Source organism: Acomys russatus, chromosome 3 (genome assembly GCF_903995435.1).
Source record: "Acomys russatus chromosome 3, mAcoRus1.1, whole genome shotgun sequence".
NCBI classification, from domain to species: domain Eukaryota; kingdom Metazoa; phylum Chordata; class Mammalia; order Rodentia; family Muridae; genus Acomys; species Acomys russatus.
The window spans coordinates 26,634,058-26,647,210 of NC_067139.1; the positions used below are offsets into that span (position 1 = coordinate 26,634,058).

General features: G+C 39.8%; 1 protein-coding gene across 1 annotated transcript in view; it reads right to left on the bottom strand.

The window, feature by feature from the left end:
• The window catches only part of Ranbp9 (RAN binding protein 9), a 77,222-nt gene that overhangs the window by 5,218 nt on the left and 58,851 nt on the right, over positions 1 to 13,153 (bottom strand). Inside the window, exons 9-12 of the mRNA XM_051170591.1 lie at positions 11,581 to 11,771; positions 9,858 to 10,002; positions 6,489 to 6,610; positions 4,915 to 5,066 (exon numbers count right to left, since the gene is read on the bottom strand). Coding sequence (XP_051026548.1) covers positions 4,915 to 5,066; positions 6,489 to 6,610; positions 9,858 to 10,002; positions 11,581 to 11,771 — 610 coding nt within the window. The remainder of the gene's footprint in view (positions 1 to 4,914; positions 5,067 to 6,488; positions 6,611 to 9,857; positions 10,003 to 11,580; positions 11,772 to 13,153) is intronic.

A 13,153-nucleotide genomic window follows, 5' to 3' on the forward strand; every position in this document is an offset into this window, starting at 1 on the left:
TGAGCCATCTCTCCAGCCCTTGATTGTGATTGTGAATGATCACAAAATCACCCAAAATGTTATTGCACAAAACTGTATGAGAACTAATTAAGTTAGCAATGTCCTATGGTGGTTGGATGAGAATGGTACTTATAGGCTATCTGAATGCTTGGTACCAGTTAGTTAACTGCTGGGAAGGATTAAATGTGGCCTTGTTGGAGAAGGCTGTCACTGGCAGTGGGCTTGGAGATATTTTGAAAGCCTACACCACCAAGGCCTAGTTTCTCTGCTGAAGCCTGTGGATCAAAATGTAAAGCTCCAAGCTACTGCTCCAGCACCATGCCTGTCTACTTCTTACCACGTTCACGGGGGATAACCCTCTAAAACTGTGAGCCAGCCCCCAATTAAATTCTTTTATAACAATCACCTTGATCATGGTGTCTTCACAGCAATAGAACAGTAACCAAGACAATTCCAGTGCTTTAGTATTTGCCAAGTCAATAGCCTGACCGAGAGTAATATTCCACACACGCATATAGAAAGGAATAAATACACAATGGACATGAGACCCCAGTACAGACACAGACCAACAAATAGTGACATAGGTTGTAAACTTATGAACTGAGAACAATAGCACTGAAAATAGGGGATGCTATAGTTTCTGAGCATTGCTCAAACAGACTATTCCCCTTATCTAGCATTACTGAGCGTCTTTGCTAGAGCAGGTTTGGGAGTGGGGGGAACTGCTTCTTATGGTGCTGACCATGCTTTTGTGTCCTATACTCTACCTCCAGCTTACTGTCCAATCAACAGTCCGTATCTTACAGAGCTAAGTTATTAGTCGTATTATTTCCAAAGACTTTTTCAATCATCAACAATAGTTTACCCTGTAAACCACAGCCATCTAATGATGTGTCATCCCTACCATACAGGCACATTTTATAAGATACTAAAAATATGTCCAATGAGTGGCATAGAATCAAGTATAAACTATGAATAGATCTATACCCTGATACCACCAAAAAGGCAGAAATATCACCCCCCCCCCCTTTACAGTGTTTAAAAACAAAAACTTGAAAAATAATAGCTGTGGTAAGTTACTGTTGGCCAATACTCTACAGGACATGTCAGGCACTCAAGGATCACCTCACCTGAGGCTATATCCCCATCCTACAGATTATTACTGAGGCATCTTATTTGAGATGACAGGTAAAGATCACACAGTACTGTAAGAGGGAGGTTTCCACTGAATTACTAGCCTACACATTAATAAGTATTAAGATTTTACTATTTTTGGTGAGCACACTGCGAGACAAGGGCACACACTGCAAAGACCAGAACCTAATCACTGCTGTTAGCATTATTTCTACTGACCTAATGGAAACATGTAAACTGAGGCTAAGAGAAAGGAAAAAGTACATGGCTAAGGAGGAGCTATATCCTAAAATGCTCTAAAAACACATGATGAAACATTTGTTTTCCATAAAGGAGGCTGACTTTAAAGAAAGAAGCCTGGCAGACCATTAAATTTGACTTGAGAAGACCCACAGAACAATATCACAAATAACTGCTTACTGGTTCACAATTTTCCTAATGCTGCGACCCTTAAATACAGTTCCTTATATTGTGGTGGACCCCCAACCACAAAATTATTTCACTGCTACCTAGTAACTGTGATTTTGCTACTATTATTAATTGTAATGTAAATATCTGATATGCGGGATATCTGATATGTGACCCCCAAAGAGGTCATGTTGAAAATTGCAGGCTTAGAAGCAGAATAAAGTTCTAAGCAAGAAAACAAGCATCTGATGACTTGACTATAAAAACTAAAAAACAAAACAAAAAACGTAGGAATTCTGAGGACATTTCATATCCCTAAATACCACCTAAGTGAGACATTCTCAATAGTGTGGTCCAGGGACACATGGTGTCTATGCCCTTTTCAAGGGGGTGTAGTGGATGTAAACATGTTTTCCTTTGAACCCAAGTGTGGATGTGGAATAGACTTGTGTAAGGGTATGTGGTGTTTTTCTGCTGAAAATAGACTTGTGAGAGAACAGGTGATGTTTGTCCACTGAAAAAGGAATTGCCTCTTGCAGGGGCATGGTCTTTGCCACCTGATTAACATCTAGCATGGACTCTGAGAGGGCATATATATATATATATATATGAGCCCAAAACAAGAGGCAGGGCCTTTTGGTCTTGGCACTTCTAGACATTTCTAGAGAACCACTCCAGCAAACGCTCCGAGGTTCTGGCAGCTGTGGTTATAGTCACCTTTGCTGAATTGCCGGTTTGCTGTTTAACAGGTCTGCTAGAATCATGCTGACTATGCCAGTGGAATTGCTCCAAGGAACTAAGTCTAAAAAGGCCTATTTCTCCTGTTCCCATTAACCTCTTTTCTCTATCTAGGGTAGGTGAGTTGAAAGGGAGGTATAAGCATTTAAGAACCCCAAATAATGTAGGTTTAAAAAAGTCCAAAGCCTACAAGGGGGTGTGTCAAGGTCAAAACTGTTCATAGCATTACTAAAGTTTTCCTTGCCCTTTTCACTTCCATAGCTCATTTCCCTGATACACAAATGTCTGATTTATGGACTTAATGCAGAAATAAAGTATGAAAATCTAGCTCATCTATTAAATTGACACCCCAAAAATAGAAATGCTAGTTCTCATTTAAGTGAAGGTATTTTTTTTCATAAAATGTCAATAGATTTTAAAATTATTTTCAGTTTTGTAAATTTAGTTTTTGCTTTGAGTACCACAGATATCAATACATATAATCTATTTAAACAAACGCCTTTGGAAAACTTCTGTTTGTTTGAGGGGAGAGGGGGGACGACAGTGCTTGGGTAAAACCCAGTGGCTCTTGCAGCACTGGTAAGCACTTGCCCACTGAGCTGAATTCTCAGCCTCCACCAACAATTTTAAAGGATTGAAACATCAGAAATATTAAGAACCACTGCCCTAAACCAGCAGTCAGCATTTCGGGAAGAAGTACTATTAAGACCCTAGAAACCTAATAAGGAGCCTACATGTTCAGAGCACTCCTCAGCAGGTAGGTCTGAAGAGCTGCACAGCTGACACGTGTGAGTGCTGTAGATTACAATGTACTCACGAGAGACACACTTAACATGAAGACCAAGTAAAAGACACAATCTGGCCCTCAGATAATCCTCTAAGGCAAGTGTAGACAGCCACTTTCCTGATACATAAGCATCTGTTTCTACCAACTCTTTTGTATCTAGTACTAAATAGTAATTTAACTCTTAATTGCTGAGGATTACCAATAGAAACACAACTGTTATGTTACACAGCAGATGATGTGGTATTGTGACTACACTTCTCTTCCTTCTCAGCTACTGAAATATAAGGTGTAATGCCTTTAACTGAGGCTTCTGTGCAAGTAGATACTTACTAGTGCTGGCTTTATACCAAGGGTGTGGTACTGGCACTATCACAAGTTACTGATCACTACATTCTCAGTTCAGGTCCAGAACAAATACCAGCAGTCATCGCCCTTTTCCTGTAATATCCAATCATTAGTTACAAGGGCCATCAATTAGGTCTCCCTTTGCTTTCTAGGGTAAATTTAATGCTTTGTCCCAGCAGGTGGAAACTTGGGGAGATGGGACTAGCTACAGGAAGTAGGTCATGGGACTGTGTCTTTGCTTTCTGCTGTCATGGGTGAACGCCTCCTCCTCCACCTGCTCTTGCTCATGGCGCTCTGCCCTACAGGGGCCAGAATCAGTAAGACTGTGGGCTGAATGCAAGTAATAGGAGTTATGAAAGAGGATATGAACTATTTTCCTACTTCTACTTCTTTCATGGCATTTTTGTTTGTTAATGGTAGTAGATAAATGCATAAAAATATATTTGGTTGTGAAAATGTAAAATCCAATGTGAAGCCCCACAGTTTCAGAATGGCTGTTCTGCCTATACGAATGTTCACTGCGTTGCATTATATAGTCTACGGGTCTCTGTAATTTTGGTGTGTGTGTTTATTGTATCTGTAACAATTCAACTTTTAAAGACTCAAAAATCAATACAATTAAATGCAATCTCGCTTAACAAAGTACTCCATCTTCAACTAATACACAAAACTGTGGTTAATTTATTCTTTAATTTTATCTCTCTTACCATTTCACCATGGACATATCCAGAAGACATTTCAAGAATGTATTCTAACCATTCTAGACATGAACGACGAGGTAATCCTTAACTAATGCCCCTAAAATCCATTCAATTTGCTGCAGCCTTGAGACAATACTTATTAAAGAATACATCTCAAGTTTCTGGTTTCGGCAGCACACTACAATTGGCTACTATGTATGCATACAGGAGGCACGGAGCTGCTCAGCTGTATGTGTATATGACCCACTGTTCTTCTAGATCAGATCTGCCTAATGCCACCAAGAGTTTTTACTCACAAATGGGCAAGAAGATTCCGAAGGGAAATTCCAGGTACAAATTCCCAAGAATTTCCTGCACGTTGCTCAATGTTTAATAAAACTGTATCTTGGTGCCTCTGACATATTTGTAAGTCTCAAAGTAAAACATATGACATGGTTTGAATATGAAATATTCCCCCAAAGATCGTGATTGTAAGACTAGGTCCCCGCATAGCACTGAAGCCACTGAAATTAAGTGGATCATGAGGGCGCTAATCTCATCAAAGGCCTACCTATTGCAAAGTGGAAGCTGGAGCCTACCCGAAGGAAACAGGTCACTGGGGGCTTGCCTGCGAAGGGGGTAGTTGTCCCTAGCCCTGTCCTTTCCCTAGCTGCATTGCTCTCCTGAGATCCCTGCAATAAGGCTCTCTCTCACCACAGACCCAGGAACAAAGGAGGCAAGTGGAAACGGACTGAAACCTCTAAACTGTTGAGCTAAAAGAAGCCCTCCCCCCAACTCCCAGAAAGCAAGCAGCATTTTCACCTTCAGCATTTTCTTGTTTGTTGTGTTCTTGCCACATTCTCTCCTCAGCTGCTCACTCATGACTTGTAGCTCTCGGCCAAAATGAATCATTCTTTCTATGGCAGCCTGACTTCCTCCACACAGCTGGCGTCTTAACTGACTGGAGTCAACTTCTGTAAGCAAAATAAACAACTATCTCACTACTTTCTGAATGGAAAACAATGAACAAAATGAGAATGCAAGTTTTCTTAACATAATATTTTGTATGTTTTTTAGTAACTACTTAGCAGTTCATCTAAACACGGATCTATGTGTAACTCTTGAGGGAAGGTCTTGTAAGGCTGCCTTGCCTCCTAAGGGCTGAGGTAACAGGCATGTACCATCATGCCTGGTGCTAAACACAGAGATTCAAACAGTCGATATGGTGCTTTGTAGCTCAAAGCTGTGTTCTACTTGTCTCAAGAGTCTGGGATCCAATATTCAGTGTACAGCCAGGAGGCAAGAATCTTTCAATGTCTGCACGCAAAGTGAGGTGGAACTTGGAGGCAGGGGAGATAAGAAACACAGTAATTCCCTCTCAGGCTTTAAATGATAGAAAACAGAGATAGAGCAAAATGTCCTTGGAAGCTAAGATCCCAACAGGAACATAGATATTTTACCTTACTAATGAAAAAGACTAATTCTACTATTAAGGGAAATGTTACCATGTTGACTAGTCCTTAATAATTGATAACACTGTACCCATAAAAATCACTATTTGTAACACCATTCACGATGATGAAGAAAATAGCAAATATTAACAAAGTACTTGATAGAAATAGCTTTTCAGAGATGAATTCATCTGCTCTTCACAATGACCGAGAAGATTTATTTTACCCATTTTACAGATGAAAAAAACTGAGGCACGGAGCAGTTAAGTATTCTGTCCGAGGTCAAGCAGCTAGTAAGTGGCAGTTGCAGCTTTCAAATCCAGGTAAATCTGGCTCTAGAACTCGTGTCCCTTCCCAATGTGTTAAGTGTCTCTAGATTCAGAAGGTCAGCAGGGAGGGCCAGGCTGTCCCTTAAACAACTCCAGTGATGACCTTTCGGTCTTAAAATACAAAGAAATCTAATACTGCAGTGAATTCTAAGAAATAATTTATAAGCTTCAATCATTTTCATTGTTTGATAAGGTAAGTGAGACATTCAAATCCATCATTAAAGAGTCTTAAAGTGGGAGAAGTCACACCTAGGAATAGCACTATACCTGTCATGCTTGCATTTAGCGAGTTTAAGAGAGTCAGTTTAACTGAAATTTACAACATTATTTCTACCCAGTTGGTCTTACTGACTACATTGAAATCAGTGTAAGAACGGTTTCTATCTCCAACCTTCATCCCCGGGGCAGTGCAAGTACTCAGGGAAAGCTGGGCCAGGAGACTGGCACCTCCCCTCAAAGCCTGCTCTCTCTTCAGCAACCCCTGCTCTCAACCCCTGTTGAGTGACATGTTACATCTGGAAATCTGGCTTATGCTTAGCTGTGAATCAGTCCAAGTAAAAACATAACCTTGTAGCCACCATTTTTTATTTAAAATGTAAGAAATATCACTGCAGACCCATTTCGGTGTCACAATCTTCCATTTCGTGGTCATGTTTAGAGCTACCATTTAGGAAACCATTGGATGAAGTTTCTCCAACTCCATTGGAGTAGTGATCTGTTTCCATGTCTACATCATTACTGAAAATGAAAAAACAAACCTAATTTTAGAAATTAGTTTAAGATAAATTACTACACAACTTCGTAGCCTATAAGAAACTAATTTTCATAAGACAATAGCAATCTGCAAAGAGGTAAATGAGGTTAAATCTCAGATATATCAAACCATACGCACAATTGGCCTTCCACACATCCGCACTTCCAGAGATGGAGGAGCAGAGGCGCATGTGGAGAAGTCATGCTGTGGCACAATTCTGATTTTTCAAACTCAGGTCTGTGCTTCTCTGTTGTGCCTGAGTCTTCGAGACACCCCTCTCCACGGCCTCAGTCCATTTCCAGCATTTAATGAAGAAATTTTACTCTCCAAAAACTTAGAAACCTGGCTCAAAGAACCGAGTGCACTGCTTCCCTGCCCTCACTATTCAGTCTGTTCTAAACTTTTTACAAGTTTCTAGACTTTTCCATGTCTACATCATTACTGTAATTTTGCCTTTGGTATCCGTCCTTGCTACTTAAAAATATGCTGTTTCAAAAGCAACTAACAACAACAAACAAAACAAACAGAATCCAAGCCATTCTGTCTCATCCGCTTCCAGCTTCTGAGATCTAAACAGCACTACTACTCTTCCAGTGGTCAAATCACGGGTACACACCAACACGCCCAGCTCAACCAACCTTTATTTTTAAACAGTAGCCAGTGGTTTCTGGACAGGTTTCCACGCTTGCTCATCCTGCATTGTATCATAACCTTTGTAATAAAAACTACATATGGACATAGCGAAGCTACCATACATGCCCTTTCAGATCCACTCAGGCTTAAAGAGATCCACCTTAGTCTTAAGATGCCTCCTATGAAAAGTTAAGCAACACTTAACCCAGAAGTAGATAACTGGTGAAAATCGAGGAGATGTGGAAGGAGGACATTTTCTTCATCACAAAGAAAAAATTATTCATTTGAAAAAATAAAAAAAATCAAACCCTAGTACAGATAGATAACCCACTAGTCAGCAGCTGAGGGTATGTGAATAGAGGTGTGCACATGCACATCACCCTCTGCCTTCCTGTGCACAAGTCTATAAGGTAAAGACACACCTGGGAAGATAAGGCAAAGGATTCAGAACTACAGAACAGATTGATTCAATAAGAAAAGTCTGTTTATTAGAAAAATCTCATAAATAGGAGAACAAATTTTAATTTTTAAACCCTACTGTCATAGCTTTTAGTTATGTAAGCTTTTTAACATTTTGGACAATCTGATTTATTATTTGAGAGTCATTCCTTTATCTGCTCATATATATTTTAAAAGAGCCTTGAGGTCTCTTCAGTGTTGAACACTAAGATAATATACTGCTCTCCAAGAGTAAATGGCTTGTGCTCATGTATCCCAGAGTGTTCTCCATCAGGGTTGTGAGAGTGTTAATCATAAAGACAGGTACAGCATATGGTGTGAAGGTACAAAGCAAGGAAAATGATGTAACATCTAGGTAACTGACATCTACAGGACACCTGGACTTTGATCTTAAGGCCAGAATAGGAGTGAGTAGGTAGAACATTTCAGACAGTGGGAGGGAAAAGCACAAGTTCTTAAGTCAGAAATCCTGTAAGAACTTTCAGCTCTGCAACTTACTACCTATTTAGTGACCTTAAAAAAATAGCATTTACTTACCCCATCCCCCCACCCCACCCCCCGAGACAGGGTTTCTCTGTGTAGCCTTAGCTGTCCTGGACTTGCTTTGTAGACCAGGTTGGCCTCGAACTCACAGTGCTCTGCTTGCCTCTGCCTCCCTGAGTGCTGGGATTAAAGGTGTGTGCCACCATGCCTGGCAGCATTATTTTCTGATATTCAGCTATACATCTGTAAAATGGTTTAAACAGTTAATGCCATCTTTATCGACTTCACAACATTGGTGCAAATAATTCTTACTGGTTATCAGTTTAAAAGCAGTTGCTAAGTTTGCTGTCATTCCTTCTCTACTGCAGAGGAGACTGTTCTATCATTAACCCTGTGGCTAAGCAAAAAATGTAGGTGATGACAGGTCTACTGAGCAACTTCCTATCAAGAGGGTAGCATCTGAGAGAAAATGCCACAGACCAACAGGAATTTTATCATCAAAGGCAGAACTCTGTCAAAAATAAAATTCCAATTACAAAGTTCTAGAGTTTCCATTCTGATTTGTATATTTTTATTTTAATAAGTCAACTTGACTGTGCATGAGTTATTTTTCCTACTGTTCTCAGGCTTTTAGGTACCCCCTCCAACATCCGGTATCATATACCATTACCTTTTAAAGTTTTTGTCATGTGTGACAGATAACCCAGAAATTTCAATTTCTAAATTGTCAAATATAATTTTTAAAATTACATTCACTATTTAAAATATTATTTACTATGAAATTCCAAGCTAACAGTTAGTTCTTCAATAAGGAATTAAGAACACTGCTTGAAAATGCAGTGTTTCTGGTTCTAATTACAGGACCAATTTAATATGAACCCAGTTCAATTATCACTCAGCAGACTGAATGAACACAAATTTGCTCTTAGATGCTGGTATTCAAGTGATCACACTACATGGACTTTAAGAATTCATTAACGTTAAATCCGAGTGTGTGAAGGCCCATAGTATGTTCATTATAAGATGTTATCTTTTTTGTTTCTGTTTTTGTCTGTTTGGTTTTTTGAGACAGGGTCTCGCTATTTAGCCCTGGCTGTCCTGGAACTCTGTCAACCAGGGTGATCTAATTCTTAAAAGATCTGCCTAACTCTGCCTCCCAAGTGCTAGGATTAAAGGCATGTGCCACAACAACACAATTATATATATTTTTCTTCCCTTTCTTTCTCCTCCCCCACTCCATCTCTCTCCTCTCTCCCCTCCCACTCTTAGAAGTCAAACAACATAGGCAGCAGCAAGTTTGGTACCTAACAAGTCATCAATATTATTGTCATGCTAATGTCAGACTGTTTCTTATGCGAGTACCTGTACTGTTCTGCCCTGAGCAGGAAGACAGGCATGAACTCAGCTCAGCATCTGCCCTTATAACCAACCCCCTAGAGGGAAGAATGCAGCAGAGGAAGAACTAAGAAGAGCTCTACATGGAAGGAAGTTAAAAACCTACAGGACATAAGAGTCCCTACCCTTTTACTTTCTAGGAGCTCAGAGCTGCAGGCTCCAGTGTGGACCCCAGAAATTCTTCAGACATTATCAGGGAAGATGATATCTATGCCCTGGCCATTTCTAGTAATACAAAAGTTAGGGAAATCACTTTATTACCTGGTGAAGTTATTAACTTGCTGTGACCTTGACACATTGATACTGTTTAGTTCTGGTACATTCAAGCTGGATAACTGATGTTTACTATGGCAATATGATTGATGTGCTTTATTTGATATTACACCATTGCTACAACTTTCAAAACCTGAGAAGAAAACAGATAAAAACATATCATATAGCAACAAACAGCAATTTGATTAGGCTGTAAATTAATACTTTTATATTTTGATTTTATATATAACAATTTTAGAATGTAGGAAAGCCAACAGAGTATTAAGTAATTTTTGTTTTAAGCTTGATAATGTATTAAAAACTTCATTGTAAACAATTATAGATCTCATTTAACCCTCACAGTCATTTTGTGATGACACTACAGTGTTTATAACAAGGCTAAATTATAAGAACTGGGTTAATGAATTCATTGTAGTGCTAACATCATTGAGTATTCTTAGAAACACCTTGATGGTCCAGCTATATGTGCAATGTGGGATAGCCTATGCTTCTTAGGCTATAAACCTGAACAGCATGTTACTGTATTACATGCTATATAAGAAATCACAGCATAGGGCTGGAGAGATGGCTCAACAGTTAAGAGCTCTAGCTGTTTTTGCAGAAGGCCTGGGCTCAATTCCCAGCACCCACATGGTGCCTCACTGCCATCTGGAACTCCAGTTCCAGGGGATTCAATGCCTTCTCTAGCCTCTCCTGGAAATGTACACATGTGGTTCAAGCATACATAGATGCAGGCAAAACACCCATACATTAAAATAAAAACATACATTTTTATAAAGAAAAAACCAAAATAAAATGGTATTTATTTGTATCCCTTGACACAGAAAAGATTATACGAATATCACATGACTTTATGATGTTTTCCTGCTTCATCAAGACCATATTGGGTCACTTTGCATAATTTGCCACTGACAGAAATGTCATTATGTGCCATGTTATGATGTCATCCCCTTTTACTTATGAACACGCCAGCTGTGTAATAGTCGACAATAATATCTTGCAACTGGGGATACTGACATGCAAGCCTCGTGCTCATCATGTGGGACTTTGAACCAAAAAGCCTGAGGTGAAGCAGTACAGCTGACTGTTGTCACTGGGTAGGGGTAAAACTATCTCATCTGCTTCATAAAGTTAAATACAGGCTGGCAGGCTGACAAGCGGTCGGATGGCAGAGGAGAAGAAAGAAAATGGAGAAGCAGAAAGTAGACAGGGTAAAAGATTCTCTTCGAAAGCAGCTCAGTGCATATGTATGGCTTTCAGAGTACAGAGCTGAGAGTGCATGTGGGAAACAGAATTAAAGAGATACAAAGAGAAAAGAGAGGAGGATTTAAAAAAGATCTGTAGAAGTGGTGGCAAGAAAGCCAGCAAAGAGAATTTTAATTAAGAGAATACTAAGAGCCAGAGTGTGAGTACTAAGTAAGCTGAAGAGAGACAGCAAAGAAAATAAACTTGCAAGGGGGAAAAAAGAGCTTAGGAATGAGTCAGGAGAGACAGAAAGCCAAGCTAGCCTTGGCAATCAGCGGGACCAGCACAGCCAGATCACATTCAAACCCATACTTTAGTCTACTTCTTATAATATGTCTTGGTACTAGTATCATATGAATCTTTTCTGTACATATACAACTAAAAAGGGGTACAAAAGTGTGTAGATTTAAAAAAATTCTAACTCAAAATTATATAAAGAGCGAAAGTTTAAAAGATTATGTCTCACCAGAAAAATGTGCAGTACTGCTTTTGCCTGGCGCTAAACTGTGGATGCTCATTCCGTGGCTGGGACTCATACTTGGGCTACTAAAAGGCCGAGGACTGACGGGGTAACTGTCTTGAGATTTTGGACTTCGGCCTCCCAAACACCGCACTTCACTATCTGTACCATTCACCATTTCTATAAACTGACGAACTCTGAAAGAAAAAAGAAAGTTTGCTTAGGCATAACCATCACATCTGTATATAGCTATATTATTAAAATAGGTCTCATTTTAAAATTAAGATCAGTATGTTACTTGGTATCAAATCAAGTGAGTGTGTGAGATTTCAGACACACATGTACCTGGAGAGGTACAAAGAACAGCCTTACTTACCTGAGCCCTTCCCACACCAGGCTACATTACCAACCACTCAGCCAAAATGGACCTCAGTTGGCTTTTGCTGTGAGGCAACTGACATTTGACTTGCAAAGACTTTCTGCTGTGTAGAAGATTGAGATCCTAAGCTCAGTAACATCCAACTTTTTTTTTGTAAAATATGGGTCTCACTCTGCAGCCCTGTCTGTCCTCGAAATTGTGTGCAGACTAGATTGGCCTTGAAGTCTCAGAGATCCACCTGCCTGTTTTATGAGTGCTGGATTAAAGGAATTCCCTTTTTAAAAAAAAACAAGATGTATTTTTATTTATTTATTACATATACAATGTTCTGCCTGCACACCAGACAAGAGCAGTAGATCTCATTTTAGATGATTGGTGAGCCACCATGTGGTTGCTGGGAATTGAACTCGGGACCTCTGGAAGAGCAGAGAGTTCGAGGCCAGCCTGGACTACAGAGCGAGTTCCAGGACAGCCAGAGCTGTTACACAGAGAAACCCTGTCTCCAAAAACCAGCTGGGTGTGGTAGCGCACCACCATGCCCATCTCAGGAATCCCCCCCACCCCAAACAACAAAGACTCTTTTTTTTTTTTTTTTTAATGTCGAATCAGGATGTCTATAACCTAAAAAGCAGAAAATAGGTGTTGGTGATATGAAAAGATTAGAAACCTTAATCTAAGGATGCACCAAGGAGAAGGGTACAGGGGGTCCTCAAACTGTTGAGCACAGCAAATCTACTTTCAGATAAATAATCAAAGCACTGTAAGCAGGACTTAAGCAGCTACTCATGCAGCTCTGCTCACAGCAGACTTATCGTACAGCAGAGAGCCAGCAGTACCCAGCACCCATCAACAGGCAGAAGCACAGACAGCATGCAGTACATCCACAGCAAAACCTTACGGATCTTACACAAAGTGACTAAGCCAGTCACAAAAACCAACACTGTATGAGGGCTCTGGGTAAGTGAGCAAGGGAGAAGATAGTGTTTAGTGGACAGTCTAAGAAAATAAAAAAGCCCCACTGATACACAAAAGTGTAAGTGTACTTAGTATGTTAAGAATACTTGTAAGAATGGGTAAAACAGTAAATTTTATGTGTATTTTACTATAACTTTTTAATATATCCAGACGAGTTATTTGAGGTACCTCTTAGGAGAAGACAGATCACTGCCTTCTAAGTAAGACATTCACATTTTAAGACAA